General features: G+C 40.5%; 1 protein-coding gene across 5 annotated transcripts in view; it reads left to right on the top strand.

The window, feature by feature from the left end:
* APP (amyloid beta precursor protein) overlaps nt 1-22,529 on the top strand; it is a 312,106-nt gene that overhangs the window by 108,005 nt on the left and 181,572 nt on the right. For all 5 annotated transcript variants that reach the window (XM_075910226.1, XM_075910216.1, XM_075910208.1 and 2 more), the window contains exon 3: nt 5,696-5,825. In XM_075910226.1, coding sequence (XP_075766341.1) covers nt 5,696-5,825 — 130 coding nt within the window. The remainder of the gene's footprint in view (nt 1-5,695; nt 5,826-22,529) is intronic.

Below are 22,529 nucleotides of genomic sequence, written 5' to 3'. Positions count from 1 at the left end.
CGGCGCGTCTGGGTGGTTCCGCCGCCCACGTCCTCCGGGGCGAGAAAAGCCCCATTCGTAAGTACGGATCCAGTTGGATCCGCGTAACTCGGGGACTGCCTGTAGATATAATAGAGAAATAACTACTTGTCCAATATATTTGTTCTAATATTTCTTTACAGCCTTTTGCTTAATTCTATTTACAGAGCATAATGAATTATGTCAGTATATATGATTACTAGTGAAGATTCCTTCTAGCAATTTCTAATAGATTTTAGTGTGATAGTGCTTAGGACATGTCTCTTTTGTAGATGTAGGTCTGTTAAGTTCATAGATTTTAAGGCCAGCAGGGACCATTTTGATCATTTAATCTGTCTCTTCCACCGCAACAAGCTATGGGAACTCCCTAAATCAATTCCTGCTCCATGGCCAATCGCTTAGTTGAGCTAGAGCATACATCTTAGAAAAACATCCAGTTTTGATTTAAAAATTCCCTTTGTTGGAGTCTCAACCACTATCCTTGCAAAAAATTTTCAGTGGTTAATTACCCTTACTGTCAAAAATTTGCATCTGACAGTGGAACTTCAGAGGTACAGACACCTTGGGAATGGAGTTTGTGCATAACTCTGAAGTGTTCAAAACTCTGAACAAAACATACGGTTGTTCTTTACAGCTGAACAATGACTTAGTACAGCTTTGAAACTTTACTATGCAGAAGAAAAATGCTGCTTTACCTTTATTTTTCTTGTAGTTTAGATTTAACATAGTACTGTTCTTTATTATTTTTCTGTCACCTGATACTGTGTTTACTGTTGTAGATGGTGTGTAGTTAACTGGTTAATTCATAACTCTCTGGTGTTCACAACTCTGAGGTTCTACTGTATTTCCAATCTGACTTTGCGTAGGTTTTATATTGACTATGGACTAAATCAGTGCTGCCATGATCACTGCAATGGGCATGGATTTGGCAGGTCTCATGAAGATGCAATAGGAGAACTCCGCTGTCAACTGTGTGGGAGGCAGCAAAGTGGGAACGGGCAGCTCTGTGTAGCTGACACACTCAGAGAACCGGTTTAAAAGCATATTGGCTCCCTTCCCCCGCACTGCTGCCTTTGATAGCGAGGCAGCCGGGGGAGGAGGGGAAGGTGCCTCCAGGTGAACCTATACATGCAGAGAGGTGGCTTGAAAGCTGGCTTCCCATGTGTACCGGCTCTCACCTGCCCCCCCTTACCCTCCGCACTACTGCCTCTCCACAGGAACCAGCACTTGCAAGGTTTGGTTTATCAACAGTACTCATGAGTTTATGCTGCTAGTGTTAATAGCAGCTCAGGAAGGAGTCTGTCTACCCTCTTCTGGTGACATCTTTATCCAAGCCTCATCTGGAGTCCACCAATAGGCATGATGCAGAGCCACAATTTTGTGAAAGATTTAGTTAATAGTCTCAAGCTATTCCCAGTGTCTGGTTGCCAGATGGTTTCACCAGAAATACTGAACACCGGTGATGCAACACCAAATACCGGTGTTGCATCAATTGTTAATTCTGACCTTAGCATGTGGTTATTTTTAACCATGTGCTCAAATCTGATTGACTTCATTGGGACTTAAATATGCGCTTAAATGTCCTGAATAGGAAAGATTTCCTATATTGGAGCCCTGAAGTCTGCGTACACTTTTGTCAGTGATTTCAGGTTTGTGTTTTTTCTCTCTCTCTGCCTCTGTCTGTGTGTCTCTCTCTCTCGCTTTTTTCGAATTCTGATAACACTTAAAACTTGATATGTTGTAGTCATTAGGGGCTTTTTAAAGATGTATTTATGCACAGCAGCCACATTTCCAATATGGGTCTGACTTACTCAGTGGCTGTCGGAAAAATTCTTCAGTGGGAATATTTCATTGATATTGCATCATATTTTATGGCCAAAGATATTGTTAATGATGCCATCTGAAATTCAGTTTGTGTGTATTGGGGGTTTAAATGTGGAGTGATAAATTTCCGTCCTCTAGGATATTGCATTTAGTCTACACAGCAAAACAAATCCTTCTGTTGCTACTCATCCATGGCTCCCAAAACAGCTTATGCGCTTTTGGGTAGTAGGGTTTACACACCAGGGGCAGCTTGAAACTTACTAGCAACATGGAATCCTAATTAAATCGTTTTGGTACTGCTATGAAAATGAACAGGAACATAATCAGGATTGTGCACTCACCTATCAGAGCAAGGGTAACGAGAAGGACTGAATGGAAGAAACACCAGGTTTCAGGGTGAAAAGTTTTTATCTCATTCACAATATTGCAGTGTTATAGACAGACGAGCCCACTTGGACAGGCCCCAACTTTGGTTGGGTGGGTGGGCAATGGTGGGGCCAATAAGCTCCAGTGCCTGGACCTGCCTCCAGCCAGAGTGTCAGCTGAGTGCCAGGAAGAGTGAGGTCAGCCCCAGGGCGCTGGGAGAGCAGGGTCAGCCTTGGCCCTGCTTCCTGGGCTGGAGCGTTGGCAGTGCGGGGTCAGCCCCTGCGCCTGGCCTTCATGAGTGGGTGAGCATCTGCTGTAGAGTAAGTGGAACGGAACCAAGCCAGTGTCTCAAATACAGAAATACTTCTCATAAATTCCACAACCATCTTATTCACATAGGACCATATTGTTTGAATTTCTTGCTTTGTCTGAGAGAGAAATAATGGTCCTAGAAGTCAAAAATCCCAAAACTTGTCACTTTCACTATTCAAAGAAACTGCATCTGATCCAATATAAAAGAGGGACTGTTCCATATAATATTGGAAGTACAGTGGTTTAATCATGGAGATGAGATATATATTCATTTCCCCCCATCCCTTTCTATAACAGTAATTAATGACATATCTTAAATGGGATATACAGGATGGTGTTCATCTTTTCAGATACGAAAGTTCAGCATCACATGCTAATCTGTTAGCCCAATAATTATTAGATGTTGCTGTCTAGTATTTCAATTACAATCTCCTTCAACTGACCACTAGGCGAAAACTACCCATTTCCATAAACATATGATTTTATGTTTATATTGTCATACCCATCCCTTCCTGTATTACCCCCATGCTGCTAATCTCAGTCATCTAAAATAACATAAATATGTACTGCTACTTATCATTGCTGTTTAAATGTTATACTTTTAAATTTCAACTTTAATTAAAGATACACCCACTTTGTTCTGACTTTGCTACACCCTCTTGTTTTATTTTTTCTTTAATTAGAATGTAGGCCAGGCCTGCACAACATACGGCCTGTGGGTCGCATGTGGCCCGGAGGGGTTCACTGTGTGGCCCATGACGACTTTAGGAAATAATATTTCCTCCCTCCTCTCTTCCGATCTCCTCTACTCTCCTTTTGAATGCAGCGCTCTCTTGTGCCAGCGCCTCTTCCCCTGACATCAGAGATGCACACATGCTCTGGCCCCACCCTACGCCCGTGTGTGGCCCCGCCCCCGCTTCCGGCTCCCGTTCCAGGATTCGGCCCTCCCCCCCCCCCCCCCCCCCCCCCCCCCCCCCCCACACACATGCCGCTCGACTGGGCGGCTGCTTGCATGGTGCAGACCGCTGTCAGAACGCGAATTAGAATGTAGGCCAGGCAGCACGGGGGTCGGTGCTGTTGGAGTGCGGGGCGAGTTGCCCTCGCTGCCACGGGGCGGCCTTGCCCCATGGCAGCTCGCCAGCTGATAAAATCTATGTCCCGTCAATATTATAACTTGTATCAGAGGGAACAAATTTTGCGCTGAGAGATATTTCTTCTCTTTGTGTGTGACTGTCTTTTTCCCTTGTGTGTGAATTTATTTAACAAAATCTTGAGATTTCAACAAAATCTGTGGTTGAGTGCTGAAGCCGGGCGGTGTGGGGCTTTTTTGTATTCCCGACAAAAATGTTTAGCCCGCTTGTTCGGTATTTTTTGGGAGAGCATCTGGCAACCCTACTTGCGGCCCACAGCTGTTCTCTTTGGAATAATATGGCCCTCGCTGCTTTCCAATTGTACAGGTCTGTTGTAGGCTCTTTGGGCAGAGGTCATTTGTACTCCGTACAGTGCTGTCAGGATGGGAACTTGCTTCTGATTGGGTCTCTTATGTGCTGTGAGGAATGCAAGTACAGTAATAACAATAATTTACCTTTATAGGAATAAGGCATTTTTAAAACTCCACCCATCATGAAAAAAGTTTCCTACTCTGCAAGGTGTATTCTATTCACCAACACTGAGTTCCCAACAACAGAAAAAGCCAAACAAAAACCTCCCTTTGTGGAAGGCAGAATTTTAAGCTTCTAGAATTGTTTGTTCTTTCAGGCATCTTAATGCATAGCAGTTACAATGAGTTGAGATTAGGTTGGAGCAGTACAGGGATGTTAGTAGCACAGTAAATTCTATGTGAGAGCCTGGTTTGACAGATCGTGGTCAGCATTAGAGATGAGTTTTCAATTCCTTTCAGAAGATGATATGGAGAAGCTAGATTATTGGGAGTGAGTTCACTGATCATATAGATATTTAGCACAAATAATTGACCACTGACAGAGGAGAGCAGATAGGTCTAGAAATGACGAAGGAAAAGGTAGAGTGTATGTAGGACTGAGGGAGATGGGAGCGCACAGATGGGGGTGGATTGGAATCATGCCGATGACAGGAACTTATTGCTCCAGCCCTGAAAGGAACTACTAAGACTGTCAGCCCACGTGCGGGTGCAGCAGTATAATGCAGTATTTGGAACAGACTGGATTTTGAGATGCTCAAGTAAGCAAAGTCAGAAAGGAGGAAACAGCAATAACTATAAGCGTGCAAATGAATAACAGATTCAGCAGACTGCCAGTGTGGAGGCAGCTGAGGGCTGCATTGGGAAAGTGATAGCAGACATTCAGAAATAGACTTTGAGTGCAACCATTTTAGGGAAAACGGGAGTTCTGAGTTAGGATAAGTCCATGATTAAACTTGAGAAATGAGGGGAGGTTTGTGTCTTGAGGGGAGGTTGATGGACTGGCCATGGAATGAGTAGGGGAGTTCCCCTCTTGTTCACACTCAGCTGAATAAAATGAAGGTGAATAGGGATTGATATGTTCAGTTCAGGTGGAGATGGAGTCAAGGGGGGAGGGAGTAATTTAAGGTTTTAAAAAAAAAAGGTTGGGTGTAGGGATATAAAATTCCATTTAATTATTTAACCTGTTAAATGTTTCATTTAGCTGGTTAAACAATTAAGCGGGATCCCGCAGGTGAGTGGCTGCTCCAGCACGGCTGGAGCAGACCCCAATCCACAGGGCTGCTGCTCTTAGCTCCACCGGCTTCATGGGGTTGCCACCTACCAGCCCACTCCACCCCACAGTGGGCCCGGTGGGGCTGAAGCAGCCTTCCGCCAGTGACCGGCCACAAGCAGGGGGCTGCTCCCAGGCGCCAGTTAACAGGTTACCCTGGTAAGGGTGATGCGTACTGTGTAACTGGTTAATCAGTTAACCATTCATATCCCTAGTTGGGTGTCACCAAATTTACAATCGTAGTTGATAATTATTGGTGGTTGTTTTCTTAATGGCGCTTGTACTTGGATGAAACGTGTAGCAAGGTAAATTCATGACATGAAATGGAATTGATTAATGATGGTTACATAATAGCTGGGGGAAGGCGTGATATTGGATATCACTTTGATGTCTGTCAACAATATTTAATAACACAGTAAGTATGCCTTTGATTATATTTATTCTCTTTGTATTTCAAACATTAGGTTTATCCTGAATTACAAATTACCAATGTTGTGGAAGCCAACCAGCCTGTGACCATCCAAAACTGGTGCAAGAGGGGACGGAAGCAGTGCAAGAGTCACCCTCACATTGTGGTTCCCTACAGGTGCTTGGGTGAGTTGTGTAGAATTTAACATCTCTAGTTCTGTTTTCTCTCCATTTATCTCTTTGTACATGGTTCATTTAAAACTCTCTCTTCACTGGGAAAGGGGAAGGACTCTCTAATATTCTTACATCTTCATATTTCTGCTGGCGGATGTTGTCCATTTCAGCAATCCTTTAGAAAATTGAAATTTTGGGGCTGCCTGTAGACAGATACATACACACTTGGAGATGAGATTCTTTTCTTATAAATGTATCCATTTTCTGGTTAGGTGTACTTGTGTAATTTTTTTTCTATATACTTATACAGGTGTAGCTTTTTGATCTTGTGCTAAATTTTGCACCATTGAAGCCAGTGAGAACATGACATCCCTAAGAAAGGTCATGCATGCTTAGGCTGTAAGATTCTGGAGTCCTGTGTTTCCTTACCTTCCATTAAAGCAGACCTCCAGCATTTCTGCAAGATTCTTTTCACAGCAGTAGCCTTCTATTCCTTTCTATGACCATCTTGCTGTCAAACAGCATGCTGGCTAGTAGTGGTGCTGAGATAAGTGCTCGGTTTTAATAAGCTTTTTACAAAAGCGGGATGGAGCGAAACAAAGCCATGTTGATTCTTGAGATAGCAGCCTCTAATTTTTCAAAAATTCCTCAACCCTTTGCTATAAAATAAAAAGGCTTTGAAATAATATTAGGAAACTGATGTTAAGGACTATGGTGATGTGGGTTGGGTGTTTTATAATTTACATTCAACTTCCAATTGGAATTTCCCATTGTATAAAGCCAGTTCTGCTAAAACTTATTGTATGAACCTTAGTCTCCAAAGCCGCTATGATCAGCTGAATTTTGATCAGTTATTTGGTGAAGAGAATGATGGCAGAAGGGTTGTAATCCTGCAATCCTTTATTTTTAATGTCAGGAGGCAGAAAGAGGTACTGTAGGCGAAGCTTTTCTATTACTTTTCTGATGTCGAGGTATGGAACAGCTTCTGTATGAACAGGTTTTAAAAAGACTGGGACTGTTCAGCTTAGAAAAGGGATAGCTGAGGGTGAAATGTTGTAGAGGTGTGTATATATAGAATCGAGAATAGTGTGTAAAAACAGGAGTCTGGGTTTGATTGCTTTGACCCAGTGTGGCCATTCTTATTTTCTTATATATTTCTATCTGATTAAACAGTACCTTACATAATGAGCCTAGATCTACATCAGGGCTTTTGAATTCTATTGTTGTAATAATAACTATATTATTATTATTGGGTGCTTCAGGAAAAATCTGGGCTTTAGCCCCATCTTCACTTGTTGTGGATCCTACTTTTCCTTCTGTGGTTTCTGTTCTTCTCAGGTGAAACACCTACATTAAGAGAATAGGCGGTTGAACTCAAGTTGAGAATATATTCAGTTACTTGGCTCCGGTGGTGGTTGTCGCTGTTTCCATTGCAGTCTGCATGATATATGTTACATTGCTCTAATGCTCAGTGTGCTCATTGAAAGCTGTCCAAGTACAAAATTAATGTCCTTTACAACATGTAGGGGAATGTAAAATGCATGAACTGTTTTTCTAAAGTAATAGTAGGAAGACTAGAAGGAGTCATGTTGATGATAACCTGTTTGATCTTTGCTCCTATTTCAGATTTTATGACTTGGGAAATATCTTAACAGAAACAGCACAATTTGAAGAGTGTAGTCAATGGCTTGTTCCACTATTTAGTGGTGTCCAGGGAGCACATATTCTAATGCTGTCACTGTCAGGCCCTACATATTTTATATATTTTTTTCAAATACAGCCACTCCCCAATTTACGGCCACCTGCACTTACAACCATCTGCACTTACGACTAAAGCGGTCATAAATGCGGATCCAAGTTATGAACAGTTCGAATTATGGACCAAGTGTTGGTCCGCAACTCGGAGAGTGGCTGTACGTTAAGGGAAAGCAGCACTCTAAAAGTGATTAACATGGATCATTTGAGATCGGTCCTGCCTAGAGCAGGGGGCTGGACTTGATGACCTTCTGAGGTCTCTTCCAGCTCTATGGGTCTATGATTCTATGATCATATGATAGCTTCTAAAAGCATTTTGAACAGCCTTACAACCTTGCCGGGTGAGGAAATGGCTAGAGGACATACTATCACCAGGATTTGCTGGTTTTCCCCACGTGTTCCACAATACAGAAGAAAATGTCAACAAGTTAAGGGCTTCCACAGTGGACACCTACAAACTGTGTAAAGAGCAACTTATTGAACCACAGACGTTGGAGACCGAAAAGAACTGATGGACTATCCAGATGTAGATCTATTTGGTCACTTTTCATATTCACTTGCTGTAGCTGGCCAGAGTACGTCTCAGGTCCGACACTGGGCTCTCAAGGTACAAAATACACCACACAGGAATCTGTCAAACACAAGTGGTTTATTTCCTGACATCTAACAGCTTTGCCCCATAATTGGAAGATCAACATAACAAAGAAGCGGCATATCTTTTGTCCCTTCCTGAAAGCCTGGGACCCCGAGTAGGCTGCGGACGAAGTGGGAGGTTGTCTCAGCTTCCGAGGCACCAGTACCCAAAATCCATCGGTGAGGTCTGGTTTGCTAGGCTCTGAGGCAGCCTTGTTGGCAGTTTGGAAATTTCCAGGGGTTACTCATTAGTGCTGATGTAGGGCTTAGGTATTAGTTATTGATCTGGTTCTGATCTGGATCTTCTTGTTCTTTGGCCCTGTTTACGTGATCAGTACATTAGGGTAAACAGAATTGTTTATGCGTTCTTGCCCTTATCTTATACTTGTTCTTGCTATACTGACTACAATGCTTATCTTAAATGGCGTGTGTTCCCAAAGACTTGCTTCTGGCTCATCAGATAAAGGGAAAGGGGGGAAAGAATGCAGGCCTCATCACCCCTAAACTAGCATGTACAAAGTTCTTCCGCAATTGATCACTACACTTGCATTAATTTAAATATGTGATGATTTAATATAGGGAGAGGTAATCCAATGTACAGAAGGAGTTAAGCAGATGCCATTGAAGAGTAAATAGGAATTAAGCACTATGGTCCAGCTTTTTAAAGGTCTTTAGGAGCTTAACTTCCATTGAAATCAATGTGAGGTAGGTGCCAAAATATCTTTACAAATCTGTACCTTAACTCTTATTTTGCCTTTAAAAATCCTTCTCCATATTTTGTAATTTTCACGTTTTTATTATATTGAGATCTGCTTCTAAAGTGTTAATTGTTCTTCTGTATTGAGGCCAACACGATTGTGAAGAACTGTCATCCAATATGCCTGCTCTCACATGTCTGCAAGCTGTTCACCAAAATAATAACAAACTGACTCTCTCAGAGTCTGGATGACCCACAGCCAAGAAAATAGGCAGGCTTTCAAAGGAATTTTCAGCACAATGGATTATATTTTCGCTATAAACCAGCTATTGGAACACTCATGGGAATACAAGTTCCTATTATGTATTGCCTTTGTAGATTATGAAAAAGCATTCAGCAACGTAGAGCTCTTGTTTAGTGTTGAAAGTTCTTGCAGAGCAGGGCATCAACACAAACTGTATCAGCCTATTAAGGGAAACAAATTGACTGCCCTACAGATGTAACTTTATTTGATACTTTCCTTCAAATCCCATTTAAGAGCGTTATGAAACAAGAAGACACGGTAAGTCACCAAAACTCTTCATAGCCTGCCACGAAATGGTAATTAGGTGGATGAATTGGAAGAGTGGAATCAACATCAGTGGAGAGCAGTTAAACCATTTCAGTGTAGCAGAGGATATGTTGATCACTGAAAATATTATCAACCCACAGGCCACTCCTTTTTTTTTTTCTTTTCCCTTCTCACATAGACTCATAGACTTTAAGGTCAGAAGGGACCATTATGATCATCTAGTCTGACCCCCTGCACAGTGCAGGCCACAGAATCTCACCCACCCCTCTTAGAATAATCCTCTCACCTATGTCTCAGATATTGAAGCCTTCCAATACTTTGAAGGCCCCAACATGCAGAGAGTCCTTCAGCTGTGATCTGTGCCCAATGCTACAGAGGAAGGCAAAAAACCTCCAGGGCCTCTGCCAATCTACCCTGGAGGAAAATTCCTTCCTGACCCCAAATATGGCGATCAGCTAAACCCTGAGCATGTGGGCAAGACTCACCAGCCAGACACCCAGAAAGTTCCCTATAGCAACTCCTATCATCCCTCCATTGACCTATTTCCAACTGGAAATGAATGGTCAATTAGTTACCAAGATCCTGTTATTTCATCCAACCATCCCCTTATCATAGAATCAGAACTGGAAGAGACCTCAGAAGGTCGTCAAGTCCAGCCCTCTGCTCTAGGCAGGACCAATCCCATCTAAATCAACCCGGCCAGGGCTTTGTCAAGCCGAGACTTAAACACCTCTAGGGATGGAGACTCCACTACTTCCCTAGGTAACCCATTCCAATGTTTCACTACCCTCCTAGTAAAATAGTTTTTCCTAATACCCAATCTGGACCTCTCCCACCACAACTTGAGACCATTGCTCCTTGTTCTGCCATCTGTCACTACTGAGAACAGCCTCTCTCCATCCTCTTTGGAACCTCCCTTCAGGAAGTTGAAGGCTGCTATCAAGTCCCCCCTCACTCTTCGCTTCTGCAGACTAAACAGACCCAAGTCCCTCAGCCTCACATTCCTTTCAATTCCTCCTTTTGTTATCAGAGTACTCATTTCTTATGTGCAAGTTCTTTTAAGTTGTATCAGTGACATAAATATTACAGATACCATATGTTAGAGGTTTTATGGGCATAAGCTGTAATGTTTCGAACATGATCTGAATCGCCTTGAAGTGGAATATGTGAGGACTTGGTTTCAGCTCATTTTAAAACCTATGCTACATGTACTTACTTCTGTTCTGTGCACTCTTATGTCAGATTGCAAAATTATACTTTTAACCACACATTACAGATACTACTACATAATGTAAACAGTCTCTATATGACTTTCTGTTTTGGATCACTTTATGCTGGTTTTACAGCCATGTTGTCGCAGTTCAGTATAGGTTAGATAACATTTAAAAAAAAAGTTTTAAAATTAATTTTTAAGCAAATAGCTTTTCTCTAAAAGCTATTAGGACAAGTTTGAAAATTAAACTTTATGTGCATATGTTTGTTTTCTTATGTATCTACCACCCTGCGTGGCTGCATGTGTGTCAGATGCTAAATTATAGAATCAGGGAATCATAGAACACTAGAACTGGAAGGGACCTCGAGAGGTCATCGAGTCCAGTCCCCTGCCCTCATGGCAGAACCAAGCACCGTCAGATCATCCCTGATAGATGTCTATGTAACCTGCTCTTAAATATCTCCAGAGATGGAGATTCCACAACCTCCCTAGGCAACTTAATCCAGTGTTTAACAGTTAGGAAGTTTTTCCTAATGTCCAACCTAAACCTCTCTTGCTGCAATTTAAGTCCATTGCTTCTTGTCCTATCATCAGAGTCCAAGGGAAACAATTCTCCCCCCTTTTGACACCCTTTTAGATTTGAAAACTGCTATTATGTCCCCTCTCAGTCTTCTCCTTTCCAAACTAAACCAGCAATATTCTTTCAGTCTTCTCTCATAAGTCATGTTCTCTAGACCTTTAATCATTCTTGTTGCTCTTCTCTGAACCTTCTCCAATTTCTCCACATTTTTCTTGAAAAGTGATGCCCAGAACTGGATGCACTATGCTAATTGAGGCCTAATCAGCGCAGAGTAGAGCGGAAGAATGACTTCTCATGTCTTGCTTGTTAATGCATCCCAGAATCATGTTTGCTTTTTTTGCAAGTGTCACATTGTTGTCTCATAATTAGCTTGTGGTCCACTTTGACCCCTAGATTCCTTTCTGCAGTACTCCTTCCTAGACAGTTGCTTCCCATTCTGTATGTGTACATGTGTAATGAGAGCATTGTGAGCCTCCTATACTCAGTTAACACCCTGGTCCTGCAATGAGCTGCACACAGGCAGACTCCAGAAAAGACACCAAGTCTCTGGGAATCCAGACAGGCATAAGAGGCTGCCTGTAAAGGACTTCACTGCAAAACAGGAGCATAAATATATCCAGAGAAAAAATACTTGGAATAAAAGTTTTAAATGATCCTACTTAGAGTTCTGTAAAAACATACAGCATCCTAACATTACAAAATGGTTCTTCAAGAACCACTGCATGGGCTTTTTAAATTATATTTTCAGCAAGAGAGACACTTGGAGTACACTGAGTCAGCGTATAGTCTGTTTCTGTGTGGGATTTAGCTTTTCATAAGGGTGAGAAACACGGTCTAAGTGACAGAAATATGTCTGCTTTCTTGACAAAACAATTTCACTATTCCATTTGTGAGCCAGTCTTTTAGTAAAGGTGTCCTGGGGTATGAGGATAAAGCAAATCATTTTAGCACTTCGCCGCATTTTTAGCCTCACTTATGTGAAACTCTTTATGCTATTTGTCAGTTACGCAGGCTGCTTGCAGCAAAGTGTTCTAATCATATTAATCACGTTTATTAGATTACATAGCTCATATTTCCTTTCCTTGAGGTTAATGTGACTAAAGAAATAAATAAACTATAAATAATTAAAAGGAAATCAAAGTCCATTATCTGAAAGAGACACACATTCAAGTTGCAACTACTTAAACTCTTTCCAAGAACATTTAGCCTGATGATGCAAAATGTTACCACTTTTGCTTAATTTTCAAGTGTAAAGCAACACCTTTGTGCTGGGCATGCCGCATTATTTTTTTTTAATTGCTTCACATAAAGTTGGGTGGTCTCATGCAATTAATACATTTCACTTTCAGTAATCTAATTTTATGATCTGGCTAGTGTTTGCCTTCCTGGGCACATAGGATTATTTCAGGCATTTTAAATTGTGGCTCAAGGGAAGGTTTTCATTAAAGGAAAAATTGTCAGGATCCAGTAAGTGAAGTTTTGCTCGTTTTACCAAAATATTGTCTTTTGTCATCTTCTCATTATTGGAAAATTGATATGGTTCAAAGCTGCTTCATTATTAAGGTACAAAGCCTCTTTCTTTATGCATTGTAGCAGAAATATGGATCTGTATTACATAGGCAAAAAACATTGAGATTTTTAGACCCATGTTTTCATAAGAACCTGGCTACTATAGTTTGTATAATACAGAAATAATCTCTATCATGGTAATTTTTTTCATTCATGTGCAGAATAAACTTTATGTGCATTGAGGCATGTGTGGATGTGCCACCAGTAGAAACACGTGCTGTCTGTGGTGGGCACACTGCTAATCAGGTGGGTGGCTTTGAATCTCTTCTGGATGGCCACCCAAGTGCTCAGCTTGCAGGGAACACTAGCATAGATCTTTAGGATATTAAAGGGCTAAATTATCATATATAAGACACAGAAGAGGGTTGCTCGAGTAGCAGTGTTGGGAGACAGAATGACTCTTGTGCTTGGAAGAGGAGGATAGTAACCAGCAGGAGTTGCTGGACAGAGGATGATGATGATGAGTGCAGCCAGTATTTTCCCAGAACTCTTTAAGCATCACTTACCGTATACATGCTACCAAGAGACCTGAAACTCTTTCATGGATTTCAAAGCCAGAAGGTAATTTTATAATCACAGAATCTGGTCTGCATAACATAGGCCAGAAATTTTACTCTGTGATGATTACATCAAACTCATAACTCCCTGTTGAACTGGAACATCTCGTTTAAGAAATATATCCCGGATGAAATGTTGGCTGTGTTGAAGAAAAGGGCAAAACTCCTGTTGCCTTCAGTAGGGGCCAGGGATTCACCCTGAATCTTTTCCACCTTAGAGCAGTGAATGCTGCAGGCAATTCAAGGTCTTGAACTCTTCAGCACCTGTAATCAGGGTGTACAAATTATGGTTGCATTTTGTGTTTATGCACTAAGTGGAGTGGGTAGCACTGTTTATTGCACCCCCCTGTTCCTCTTTAGAGGGGCAAGCATATTCTGTCCAGTAAACTGCATATCAGATCTCTGGAGGAAAAAAGCTCATGTATCTACTCTGTAAATGTAGAAGGCATTTTATTTTACCACTACTGAATATAGAATTGCCACTCATTTTGTACCACAGCTCTAGGGAGAATAGAAAGATATAGAGACCAATTATATGAAAATTAAGTTTCTGCTTTTTTGTATGTCAGAATTAAAGTTGCATGAGAAAGTGTAGAGGATCTCCTTGTGTTGGTAAATGGATGAATTCTTACAATGTGTGCTTTGATAATGGCATTCAACTTTATTTGAAATACCACTATATACTGCAAAATGACCTATTTCTAATGGATATCGTGAAAGTGCATATTTTAGGTCAGGGTATTGATTAACTTATTCATCTATTTTTATACATTAGATTACATAATAAGTATTCTTACACTGTTCAGCATTTCAGAAAAAAACCACTATTTCAGATTTTATTTTTAACAAACATTGCTGTGATTATGAATATTTATTGACTTGGCTTTGTAATTTCTGTGTTTTTTAGTAATTATCGCTTGTGACCCAAAAAGCCCATGTTATTTAACTAAAGCATTTATGTACATGCTCAGAAAATGTTAAAGGATATGCTTGACATAATACAATGGAAATATTGTGATTTATTTGCACATATTCAGATTTTAAGTACACAGAATATGTACACTATGCACTTTTTATATCAATTCTTACGTTTACATTATATTTTTCTCTGTCAGCTTAACTTCCACCCAGAATAGCCCCCCAGTCCTCCCTTCCAAAGAGTTAGATCTGTTTACACTGGGGTCTTCTACCTGATCAGTCAGACAAGATTAACTAATCGTGTCTACGAATTTTCATGCCATTGCTGCTTTAGCTAATTCTTCTAACTTCCTTTAGTCTCCACTCAGCTGTGTGATTGATGTGTACAAACCTCATCTTGCTCTGTTTCTCTAAATAAATAAATGTCTATTTATACCATACTCATCTATACTATGTTGAGGTTTCAACATCCTACCCATCTATATCATGTTTAGGTTTTCCAATAAGATTGGTTGAGAGGAGAGGAGACCAGAAAAGGGCAGCAATTTGAATATGTTAGTGAGGATGCTAAAGATAGAAATATCTCTGATTCTGTGAAAGATGCTGTCATTCCTTACAGTACTTGGCAACCAGCATTTTCAACATCTGAGTTCTCTCTGCTACATATTTGCAGTGAGCTTTTAAGGTCTCAGTTCAGCAAGCATGTGCTTAGGTGTCTGCCTGTTCAGTGAAATAATTAAGCATGTGCTTAAAGCAGCAGTGGACAACCTAGACTGAGTAGCTCTCCATCTCAGGGGGTGCAAGATAGTCAAAACCAAGATGGTTTGCTGGGATAGGGTAGTTTTGCTAACTGAACTTGGAAACTAAAATTTGCAGTGTGTGCCAATTGAACCATAGCAGCATTTTCATTGAATGCAGAGAGAGCACACTGCTCTCATAGTCAATGTTGTGTGCAATCTTCATGCACGTCACTTAACGTACCCTTGCTTTACGTGTGTATCACTTTGGTAATACCGTAGGAGAAACCCTAAGCAGATGGAAACCTGCAGGGTCTGGTAAACCTACATGTGGACAATGGTAAACAAAAATGTCTTCTGGGCCACACGTCGAATCTCGAAGGGCCGAATGTTGACCACCACTGACTTAAAGCTAAGCATTTGTTTAAATGCTTAGTTGAAGTGTTGTGTTTAGACTCTGTCAGAGAGAGAGAAATTGACAGGTAAATGTATATTCATGTATGAACAAATATAAATTTTATTAATTTTTATATAATGAAAACAAAGGAAAAAGAGGCTAACATATATTTATAGGTGGTATCTATGAATCATACCTCTGAATCAGCTGGTATCTGTAGTAAGCTTTACATTACCAAATATTGCACACACAACACTCAGCTTTCTTGATCCCAGTAGCTGAGACAATGTACAGGGAGACACTAAAAAGGATTCCCTCCAAGTAAATATTAAAAACTAGATATAGTCCATATTTACAGCATTGAAATTTTAAAGGGATATTGAAATAAAATATAATTTTGTATGCTTGAAGATCAATTGATTGGAGGGATCCATGGATATGTGGGACTCCAGTTAATGACGTCTTGAACTAAATTGGATTGTCAATATGAATTGCATAATTATGTATTGTAGTTTGTAGTCACACAGCTTATTCAAATATATAAAAGCGGTGTGACAATAACTTAAATATGTTAGTAGGATTAATATTTAGTTGGGAGAAAAATCTTCAGTGCCTCACAATGACTTTCATAGAAACTCTATTCAAGATGTCTGAAGATTTATGTGGGTGCTTGCTTTACAACAGTACTCATTGTAAATATTTGTTGCAAACAACCCTCCGGCTCCCAAATGTACATTAAAGTTGCAAAGTCAAGTTCTCAAAGTTACTGAATACCAGAATTAAGAATGTCTGTGCAAACTTCATTTGCCTCTCTCATGCGTATATGTTACTATAGTCTTTAATCCGATGATCACATGCTATTTTTTCTGTGTCCTTGGTCAGAGATGTTTTCCATAATGCATAATTGCACATTGTGCCAAAAAATGTTCATCTCCTTCCACTTCAGGTAGAATCTTGAGGGATTTTTTATTCAGGCTCTAATTTCCTTTTCCACTGAAAAATAGTCCAGAATTTTCCTCATGTCCCTAAAGTTAGTACCTTTGCTGCTCTATTCCGTGCAACAGGCAAACTCATTATTATGACAGCCCCATAGGAGTGAGTGGCTAAATCCTTCAGGCACAAATAACCTTTTTTTATTTTCCGTTCTCTGCCCTATGTAGTCTTTGACATTGGAACAGCTGAAAATGGTCACATCTCTTATGCTCATTTTGAGATCATTATCTTACCATCAAGACAAAAAGCACTGCCACCGTTCTTTCTGTTCATGAAATCCTATAATACAGTTAATTTTAAAAAATCCCAGGCTAGACTAGTAATATTTCTTACAGAGAAAATTTACAAGTAAGATGAAGCTATGGAAATCACTTCATTACACCCAAAATCATAGATAAATTCATGCTAGTATTTCATAGCTGTACAGAAAATGATGAAGTGCTGATTCATAGTCATCACCAGTAAACAACTCAGGAACAACATATTGTAATGTTCAATGGGGTTGTATTTAAGAACTGGAATTTTTGAAAGCTGAAGAAAAATTCTTTAGAAGCAATAGATGGAAATTAAGTCTGAGCTTCTTGTTTGCAATTGAATGCTACTGAGATATTATTTCTACAGGCTTGTAGGGAGACTTGTATTTTATTCTGTGCTTTTAAAGCAGTGGTGTGTGAATAGAAATGTTTTCTTTTAAATCTAGCTGTGAAATAAGGGGGTTTTTTTTGTTTGACTTTGGGACGATTTAACGTGTTCATTATTGATTGCAGCTGAAAGAGAATGTAATTTGGAGCATGTATGTTGGGGAGAAACAGAAAACAAATTCTCTTTTTTATGAGAGTGTCAATTGGGTGGCTGGCTTTCCCTGATCGTTTGCTAAATTGCAATAAATAGTGGGGTCAGGAGTGAGCTGAGTCAGATTGCGTGGAAATCAGGCAAGTTGTAGGCAGCAGGCAGATAGCAGGGTTCAGACTCATCAGAATACAGGAAGTTGGGGTTGGGCACCCGCTTATAGACATCAATTGAGAAGTGAAGTCAAGGATAAACCAGGGCCAGAAGCCAGAGGTATTGCAAGCACGGTCTGGAGCAGAATCAGGAAGTCTATTGTGTTGCTCGGACTGTTCCTCAGATGGCTTCCTGGTTTAAATATTGGGATTGGCCAATGAGTAGACTGTGAGCACATACCACTTAGTGCTTGCTGGGTGGTACTTTCTGCCAGACATAGCTTTGCAGAGTCCTCCCAAGGGACCCCTAGTCTATGTCTCAAGTGGCAATGCTGAGGCATCAGCAGCCCAGAACCCCTATAGTTGAAGGTTCTAAACCTGCAGGTTCTTGCATTGAGGTTCATGAATTAAGATGCTGAAATTGCATGTTGCTTCTCACAGTCCAGGATCTACTGGAGGTGTCAAGTGTCAGACCCCAGATAATTGATTGCTCACTTCCTTACCCAGTGAGCCCCTAAGTTGGCTTCTCTAATGTGTCTAAGCATCATTGCTATAAATGTAAAATCTCATGTGCTTTCCACACGTGGGATTCTTCCATGTAGCAGTGTTCCATCCACATACCAGGCTGACTTTTCACTTAGAATACCTTGGATATCTTCCAATACTTACAGTACAGTGGAGCTTAATGTACCATATTTGAGAGGAAAAAACACACAGCTAAAAAAACCAACTATTGCGTAATATAGCCTACATTGTATATATTGGTTTTTCAATTTCATAGAACTGTACATGTATCAACTAACTAATCTTCCCATTGCCTCTTTAAGTTAGGAAGACAAAGATATTCCCATCTGTAAAATGGTGGTGATAGAGCAGAGAGATTGTATCCTTGAAAGTGCACATTGCCATGATAGTGTTGTTTTACCTTGCACAGAAACATGATGTCCTGAATTCCACTCATAGCACGTATAAGAGAAGAGGAGTTTTCCTTCCCTGTGTGAACATTTGGACATTTGTTCATAAATGTGTAAATCACGGCACATCCAAGAAAATGTAGGGCCTTATCTTTTCAGTAGACAGTATAGTTTTTGCAGTATTTATTTCCATGAAGGCATCAGTTCTTCTGCAACCACATTTGTGTGTGTGTGTGTGTGTGTGTGTGTGTGTGTGTGTGTGTGTGTGTGTGTGTGTGTGTGTGTGTGTGTGTGTGTGTGTGTGTGTGTGTGTGTGTGTGTTTGCAGTATTTATTTCCATGAAGGCATCAGTTCTTCTGCAACCACATTTTGTGTGTGTGTGTGTGTGTGTGTGTGTGTGTGTGTGTGTGTGTGTGTGTGTGTGTGTGTGTGTGTGTGTGTGTGTGTGTGTGTGTGTGTGTGTGTGTGTGTGTGTGTGTGTGTGTGTGTGTGTGTGTGTGTGTGTGTGTGTGAGAGGCTGCTCAATACATTTTTCTGAAGGGATTTTTTCATTAAGCATATGTTGCCCTCCATAAAAACATTCTTATAAAACAGATTTAGCGATGTGACATAATGTTGTTTGTTTTCTGAATAAACTGCTCATAACCAGCAAAGAAAGACATAGCAAGACTGACTAGTTGTTTTCTGCAGACGTAATGGAAGCCTTTCACATTTGAATTTTGTTTTCAGCAAGTCCTGCCATTGAAAGCATCAGAACAACAGGAGGGTGTGGAGCTATCTGTGTCCAATATGCTTAACCAGGCTACATTCCCCAGGCTACATTATGTGAAATGACAGACATTATAATAAAACTATTCTAGACTGATTTTCATAAAACTGTATCATGATGGCACCTGCTATTTCGCTGCTGAACTGATCGTGATGGTTTGTCCCTAGGGAAAGTTACAGAAATGTGTGATTGTATACACAAGATCTTTGCAGGAGGAATATGTTGACATTTGAAGGTCAAACATGCTATAACACTTCTTCCCGTATTCTATTCTCTCTTCCTTCCCTCCCTCTCTCCTCTCCCCCCCCCTTTTTAGGCATGTAACCATTTCTGCTTGAAGGAGAAAGTTGTTTAGGGTTTTTAAATAACTGTTAAGTACGAGCTTTCATGTGAAAAAAGTAATGTAAAATAAAACATCTGTGTATCAGAAGCAATGTTGTATTCAACACAGCTTTTTAAAATGTTCTTACTCCCAGTAAATTTACATAACAACATAAATTGAAAATTACCTATGAACTGGATTTCCTGTGGCTCTGTTCTTCACCTACCTGAGGCTAAAGGGTAGTACTAACCTCTTTCTATTGGGGGAGGAGAAGAATGGCAGAGGTGGGCCTTACTACCCTTCCTCACCACAAGGTCCCACCCCTGTTCCTCCTCCTCTCTGCAAGGCCCTGCCCCCTAACTAGGCCAGCAGTAAGAGCTGTCCAGGTAGCCAAGGCCACTGTGGGGAGCCCTGGACCTTCCACTTGCCCTGACAGCATGCCTTGTGGTGCAGGGACTGGTCCAGGGCCAGCTTTTGGGTAGCCTGGCCTCCTGCTCAAGACCTGTGGAAGGTTTAGTACTCCCCACAGGGGCTCAGGCTGTTAACATGGCTCCACTGAGCTTCAACCCTGTCTAGTGGGTGGGCCTTAGGGGAAAGAGGAGGAGCAGAGGGTGGGACCACAGAGGCGGCATGGCCTAATGGAAGAGGAGGGGCCACAGAGCGGGAAGGACTCCTACATGAGTCCTGCTTTTGCCTTCTGAAAAGATGGTCACCCTATAGGAAGGAGCTGAATATAAAAATAAAGTGTCCGCTTTATTTCCTCTTGTAAATATTGGTCTGGTGATGAAGAAGGAGCACTTCAATTCCTCTGTCTTTTCTTTTTCAGTGAAAGCCAGAATTTTCTGAACCGTGATATTTTTCATCAAAAAATAAACCCTGCAAATAATGTTGACAAATACTTGAATTTTCTCCCCATATTGCATAGTTTCTCATACAGCAACAGGAAAGGCTGCAATTTTGAACAGAATACCACCAAACGTTAAAAAAAATAAACCACCTCAATTGTAACTATAATTCTCAGTCTGATGTGTACATCAAACTATCAAAATAATGTTATCACTTGTTTATCCCTGCACAACTTTAGAAATCTTTTATTACTGTGCCACAGAATGGTATAGCATCCACATACAATAAAGCCACCAGTATGTATATGTTAACTCATTGGTAGTACAAGTAGTATGTTTAACAACTATTTTTGCTTATATGAGAAATTTATACCTTTGGCGTTCTTAGAAGATATGTGGCCACCTTCTTCTTGAGTCCTGATCATTTAGATTAATGATAATGCCTAATTACTTACATTAGTTAGACCAAAAAGAGAGAAACATTTATTTTACAATATTTGTTACAAAAAATTTGTTATGGTGTTGATATCATATTGGTTGTGGGGTGCTAGTTCTTCTTAAATTGGCATATTTATGTTGTGTATGACCATACTGACAAACCTATGTTGGAAATATCTGTTCTTCATTGCCTGGACAATTTTTTTCTATTCAGATCAAACATAAAATTGATCTTTGCACATGTGTTAAGAATGTGAAATTGGTATCTGTTACATTTCAGTTTTATTTTGTTAGAGTTAAAATGGATTGATTTGAGTTCTTGGACTTGTTTACATACCTCCAAGTTAATTTATAGTAAAAAATGGTGTAAACTGTTACATCAGGAGGAAAACAAAAACCTTGTAATTTAATCTTTTCTAATTACTAATTAAGGGTCAAATTATAGCATAAATCAAAGATACTGTGACCTCAATGATTAGAAGCCAGTTAGCAATAGTCATTGCACAGAAGAGCCCCAGTAAAGTAAATTTGTTGTTTTGTGTTCACTTTGTATGAGTATAAAATATTTTACATAGCAAGAACTAATTGTTTCATTGTCTCTTTTCATAAATAGTAAATTAAAATTATATATGTGTATATATAAAAACTATAAAATTATCATAGAAAAATGACTGACCAACTACTATTTTATCCCTATTATTTTGTTAATAGCATAGTAAAAGCCTCCACATTGGTTATAAGGATATTAAATTTAGATTAATCAACTAATCGAATAGTCAATGTAATTTGCATTGACTATTTGATTTGTCGATAAGGGTGCCTCTGCTTTTGAAATGTAGCAAGAGCCTTGCTGGCCAGAGGGGGATTCGAACACTTTACTTTTGAACTGTACAAGACAGTCCTCCCAGGGCTCTTGTACATTTCAAAATCAGGGCGCCCAGGGCCATTAGGGGAGTATTTGAGTTCCCCACTGGCCCCGCCCTCCCTGTGGTGCTTGGCTTTTGAAATGTACAAGAATCCGGTTTTTAAGCTGGCTCACCCCAGTACAGAATCCTGCTCTCCCACTCCCCCTCCACTCCCCTCCACCCCCGCTGTCCCCCTCTGATAGAGGCAGCAAGGGGTGGGGGTGGGGGGAGCAGGTGCAGTGACTAGTTAAGTCAGTAATCGACTGTCTGATAAGCATTTTCTTATCGGATAGTCATATTAAAGACCCAATTGTGGCCTACAAACCTCTGTATGAGTATCACTGGTAGAAAATAAAATTTGCTCAAGAAAAGTAGTTGGACTTAGAAGCTTTAAAGTTAAGATTAGCGTGAAATATTTCAGTTTTGATTACCTTAAAATATGCAGAAACAGGAAGACATGTCTAGGAATATTAGAGAGCATGTAATTGAATAGTTGTATAACCGCATCAAAGTTTAGCCATTACAGGACTATTCCATAGTGGGCGCAGGGCTGGCAGCTAGTGTGTTCTAGCTCCATTCCTGGGGTGTCCCCTGCCACCCCATGCTGTTGCCTTTCTATCAGAGGCAACAGCGTAGAGTGGCAGATGGGAGCTGATCTGCAAGGGGAGCTAATAGGAGGGAACGGTGTGGAGGCAGGTGGGTCCGCAAAGTGGGAGACACATGGAGAGCTGGCTTAAAAGCTGGCTCCTTGTGCACGTCGGCTCCCATCTGCCCTATTGTGGAACTCCTGAGTTGACGGTTCAAAAATGACTCTTAAGTGGCTGGGAGAGGGATCTTAGGCACAGACACATGGTAGCAAAAATTATGTGGTAATGGTTGAGGATCAAGATTTCTGGGGTCTGTTTCATTCTGACACTAATACCTTGTATGATACAGTAGTTCCTGTCTAACATTAAATTAGT

The sequence above is a fragment of the Pelodiscus sinensis genome, chromosome 1 (assembly GCF_049634645.1).
Source record: "Pelodiscus sinensis isolate JC-2024 chromosome 1, ASM4963464v1, whole genome shotgun sequence".
NCBI classification, from domain to species: Eukaryota; Metazoa; Chordata; order Testudines; family Trionychidae; genus Pelodiscus; species Pelodiscus sinensis.
The sequence above is the reverse complement of the archived record's forward strand: the minus strand, read 5'-3'. Positions and strand labels throughout refer to the sequence as shown.